The sequence below is a fragment of the Ictidomys tridecemlineatus genome, chromosome 3, assembly GCF_052094955.1.
Source record: "Ictidomys tridecemlineatus isolate mIctTri1 chromosome 3, mIctTri1.hap1, whole genome shotgun sequence".
Lineage (NCBI taxonomy): Eukaryota > Metazoa > Chordata > Mammalia > Rodentia > Sciuridae > Ictidomys > Ictidomys tridecemlineatus.
The window spans coordinates 20,165,105-20,170,090 of record NC_135479.1 but is presented as its reverse complement, the minus strand read 5'-3'; the positions used below and the strand labels follow the sequence as shown (position 1 = coordinate 20,170,090).

The window sequence follows — 4,986 nt, the reverse complement described above, 5'->3', positions numbered from 1 at the left end:
CTTGGGAGGGGAAGACAAGAGATGAAGTTCAGAGGCCACCTTCAGCCCCAGAGCCTACCAGGCAAGTGGCCTAAGACCACCTGCCCCCTCAGCCTAGGGCCTCACAGGAAAAGAACTACTTATCTGAACGCTGGCGAGGAGCAGCCTTTGAGGGCAGACAGACCCCAACCCCAATACCCACCCCAGCAGCCCCATCACTGGCTGCCCACACCCAACAAAAACCTACCCAGTTCTTTTAATTTTTTTTTTTTTTTTTACAGTGCTGGGGATTGAACCTAGGACCTTGTGCATGCGAGGCAAGCACTCTACCAACCGAGCTATATCCCCAGCCCCCCACCCAGTTCCTATATACAGCAAAAAATTTCTCCATTTTTAGAAAGGGGAACAGATGCCATTTGCCCCATTTCACTCTAAAGAACCAATATTTTCTTTCTGGCCTATAGGTGGAATCTTTCCCTCCTATAGGCCAGAGCCCAGGCCTAGCCTGGTGGTTAGAGACCTAGAGGAGCTCTGGATTCCTTGGTCCCACCAGACCTCCAGGGCTCTAGCCTGAGGCCAGGGCCCAGTTCCTCCCCATAGACCCCAGAAGAACACAACTTACTTCTGTGGGTACATATTGTAGTGAGCCTGGGGACACACAGACGGGGAGGGGGCCTGGTCCATGTACGTGGTGCTGGCCCCAGCGTCTGTATTTGCGTTCACAAACCTGCAGAGGGAAGCAGAACACGGCCTCAGCTGCCAGGGGGCCAAGTAGCAGCTGACCTGGGGAGGGGCTCTGGGGCGCCTTTACATCTTTTTTGGTGTATAGAAGGACAAAGTGTCCCACTGGCCCTAGGTCCCCAGCTGTGGATGTGTGCTCCTGGGTGTTGGCCATAGCATGACTAAGCCAATTTCCTTCCAAGACCTGAGCCAGGCTTACTAGGGGATGGAGATGCTGGCCCAGGGTTACGGGTGGCAGTGTCAGGAGTAGGGTAGAGAGTGGGGAGAGCGGAGAAGTAGTTGGGGGCCTGGAGCTGGGCCCCAACACTTACTCAGGGACGACTTGCTTGATCTGTGGCTTCACGTATCCATCTACTGCTTTAGCTGCCAAGGAGGAGGAGCGGTGGTGAGAAGCAAAGTTCCCAAATGAAATAAAAATGTAATCCTCCTTAAGAGTCACATCTTTTCTTAGGACAAGACATAGCCACCTAATTTTATCTTAGGACACGACACAAACACTTCACATTTCCATCTGTTGGGAGATCTGGTGGAGGAGAAGCTCAGCACCAAAACTGAAAAGCCAGGTTGGCTGAGATGTTTTAAAATATCCTTCAACCCAGAAACTATACACTTTCATACAAATCTAAGTCAATTATTAATTGGGTAAATTATTGGTTATTTATTAAAAACCTAAAAACCTTTGAAAGTTTTAAGTTAAAGATGTAGCAGGGACAGGATTTATTCTGCATATCTGGGGGACGGGCAGCATTAGGACCAGCAGTGGAGGCCGGAAGAGGATAAATTTCCAGCCACATAAGGAAGAATGTTACCAGAAGTAGAACCGTCCCTCCCTGCAACAGCTGTCTTGGGAAGAACTGCTGTCCGTTCACTGCAGATTGAAGCAGAAGGTGTCTAAGTCCTTCTTAGGGATTACACAGAAAAGCTCAAGCACTAGAGAGCCATAGATCTGACCTGACAATCCCCGAGGTCTCTCTCTTGAGGATCTAACTCTCTCAGAAAGGAATTTTATCCCTCCCAGCACTGGCAGGTTTGTTCATTCTGTGGTTTCTGCATCTGGGGGGCAATTTGATGACCACTCATCCTGGTGAGAGCTGTCAGTGCCAAGGCTGGCTGAAAAGCATGCTGATGTGTGTCCCTCATTCTCTGCAGAATCCCCAGGGGGACATGATGGACTGGGGGCAAACCTGAATGTGGCCTGGCAGTAGTTATCTTTTTAAGATTGATTGTGGAAATTATGTTAAGTGGGTGAAAAGAATGTGATGGTGATGTGGGTGAATGAAGTCTTGTTTCTCAGACATGTGAGTGTGGGAAATAGTACAATCTGAGTCTGTTAGTCAAGAGAGCTATTCTGATCAACAGAACCAAGGGCTTGTCAGCTAAGTAGCCAAGACAGGGAAATGCTACATGGTTCACAAACTGTTTCTTATCCTAACCTGCTGCATCTTTGGCTTCAAATGTCAAGTGTTACCTTTTCATGACATCTGATGCATTTGTGTTTTACAGTCTACAGAAAACTTTATAGATTGGCAGAAAAGATAAAAACAAAGGAAGGCCCGGTATGATGGTACACGCCTATAATCCCAGTGATTGAGAAGGCCAAGGCAGGAGGATCTCAACTTTGAGGCCAGCCTCAGCAATTTAGCAATTTAGTATGGTCCTGTTTGAAATAAAAGGGGTTGGGGTGGCTGGGGATGCAGCTCAGTGGTAGAGTGCCCCTGGGTCTAATCCCCAGTATTGCAAAAATAAAACAAAAATAAATAAACAAAACAAAGAAAGCTGTAAGAAACAGGATATTAAAGTCTAGGTTAGCTGTGCTAACAAAAAAGAATAATGTAAATAATCCAAAATACCTTATAAGTCTAAACATAGAACTATAACCATCATCTTTGACTTTGAGAAGGCAAAATACAAAAGACAGGGGATGGAAATGTAGTTCAATGGTAGAAGCACATTCTGAGGATGAGAGGTCTTGGGTTCAATCCCCAACATTGAAAAAAAAAATTCTATAAAGGAAAAAGGTTTGTAGATTGTACTTCTACAGAAAAAAAATGAGCCTGCATTTCAGCAAAACTTATATGTTAAAAGCATAATAAAACATGGAGAAGACATGTGTTATATATAATAAGGAATTACTATATTTCCCATATTAAAAAAAAGCAATTTTAAAAGAAAAATGAGGGGCTGGGGATGTGGCTCAAGCGGTGGTGCGCTCGCCTGGCATGCGTGCGGCCTGGGTTCGATCCTCAGCACCACATACCAACAAAGATGTTGTGTCCTCCGAGAACTAAAAAATAAATATTAAAAAAAAATTCTCTCTCTCAAAAAAAAAAAAAAAAAGAAAAGAAAAGAAAAGAAAAATGAACTGGTGCACACCTGTAATCCTAACAGCTTGGGAGGCTGAGGCATGAGAATCACAAGTTCAAAGTCAGCCTCAGCAAGTTGGCAAGGTCCTGTCTCAAAATAAAATAAATAAAATAAAAAAAAATAAAAAGGGCTCAAGATAGAGCTCAGTGGTAAAGCACTTGCCTAGCTCAAGTGAAGCACTAGGTTCAATCCTTAGCACTGCATAAAAATAAATAAATAAAAAGTATTATGTCCATCTAAAACTGAAAAAAAAAATTAAAAGGGTGGGGGGGGCTGGAGTTATGGTTCAGTGGTAGAGCGCTTGCCTAGCATGCATGAGGCACTGGGTTCAATCCTCAGAACCATATAAATGTAAAATAAAGATATAGTGTCCACCTAAAAAAAACTAAAAAAAAAAAAAAAAAATTAAAAAAAAAGGGTGTGTGGGGGATGCTAGGGATGAAGCTCAGTGTTTAAATGCCATAGAGTTCAATCCCTGGTACCAAAAGAATATATAATAATAATAATAAAAATAATAAAATAAAACAAAGAAAGAAAAATGAGTAAGAAATATGAACATGAACTTCACACTTCGCAGAAAAATGCAAATGGTCAGTGATATAGTGGTTAAAAAATAAAGGCTCTTGAGGTGGACTGAGTTCAAATCAAGGCTTGGCCAACTTCCTAGCCGTGTGATTTTTGGCAAGTAATTTTACTTCTTTGTGACGCAGTTTCCTTATCTGTAAAATGGGGCTATACCAGTCCTTATAGAGTAGTTCTGAGGATTTAAATGAAAATGTGTATGAAAAGTACTCAGAAAAGTTCCTAGTACACAGTAAATATTAAATAAATGTTGGCTGTTATTCTATTATTCTATTTATTATCATTATAATCATATGAAAAGATTTTTGAGATTACCTAGAGTCAAAGAAATTAAGACCAATAAGATGCTTTTTTTCTTTTTTTTTTTTTGTGTGTGGTAATGGGAATCGAACCCAAAGTCACTTTACAATGGAGCCACATCCCCAATCCTTTTTTATTGTTTGAGATAGGGTTTCACTAAATTACTGAGGGTCTCACTGAATTGCTGAGACTGGCCTTGAACTTGTGATCCTCCTGTCTCAGCCTTCCAAGTTGCTGGGGTTACAGGAGTGTGCCTGGCTCGGATATCATTTTTATGCCAATCACACAGGTAGACCTGAAATGGATGATTAGCGTCTATAGGTGGCAGGAGGAAGAAGCAAATGTCCAACATAAATACATGGGAGTGAAAATGAATTTTGCTTTCTGAAGGGCAATAATGAAATATGTATCAAAAAGCTTAAAAAGTATATATTCCTTGACACCAGTTCTGTTTTAGGAATTTATCTCAAGGAAAGAGTTGAACAAGATACATGTACCAGGTTATCTCAAAGTCCAATCATAACCAAAAATGCAAATAAATTATAAGTATGCTAACTAACCAACATGGAAAACCACACACAATCATTATATAATGAAGCTCTCTACAATCATTAAGGTGCAGTGGCGCAGCCTGTAATCCTAGCAGCTTGGGAGGCTGGGGCAGAAGGATTGTGAGTTCAAAGCCAGCCTCAGCAAAAACAAGAAGCTTAGCAACTCAGTGAGACCCTGTTTCTAAATAAAATACAAAATAGGGCTGGGGATGTGGCTCAGTGGTGAAGTGCCCCTGAGTTCAATCCCCAGTACCCCCCCCACAAAAAAAAAAGGAAAAAAGATGAGGGTGGCTATATTAGATATGTTTGTTAAGGGTGTGTGAGTGTGTGTGTGTAATCAGGGCACCCAAAGATTACCTATGGTCTAACCCAAACCTAAACCTTTCACCCTGGACTCCATGTAGAGTAGCCCTGACCTCCGCCTCCCACAGCTTCTTCCCTGTTCTGCAGGCTGTAGCCTCCTACCCTC

The 4,986-nt window shown here is 42.5% G+C and overlaps 1 protein-coding gene across 6 annotated transcripts in view; it reads right to left on the bottom strand.

Annotated features, from left to right (window-relative positions):
- LOC101954516 (signal transducer and activator of transcription 5B) overlaps nucleotides 1-4,986 on the bottom strand; it is a 63,877-nt gene that overhangs the window by 2,563 nt on the left and 56,328 nt on the right. For all 6 annotated transcript variants that reach the window (XM_078042010.1, XM_078042011.1, XM_078042012.1 and 3 more), the window contains 2 exons: nucleotides 1,032-1,083; nucleotides 602-706 (listed from right to left, as the gene is read on the bottom strand). In XM_078042010.1, the coding sequence (XP_077898136.1) occupies nucleotides 602-706; nucleotides 1,032-1,083 (157 nt within the window). Of the gene's footprint in view, nucleotides 1-601; nucleotides 707-1,031; nucleotides 1,084-4,986 lie in introns of those variants that run through there.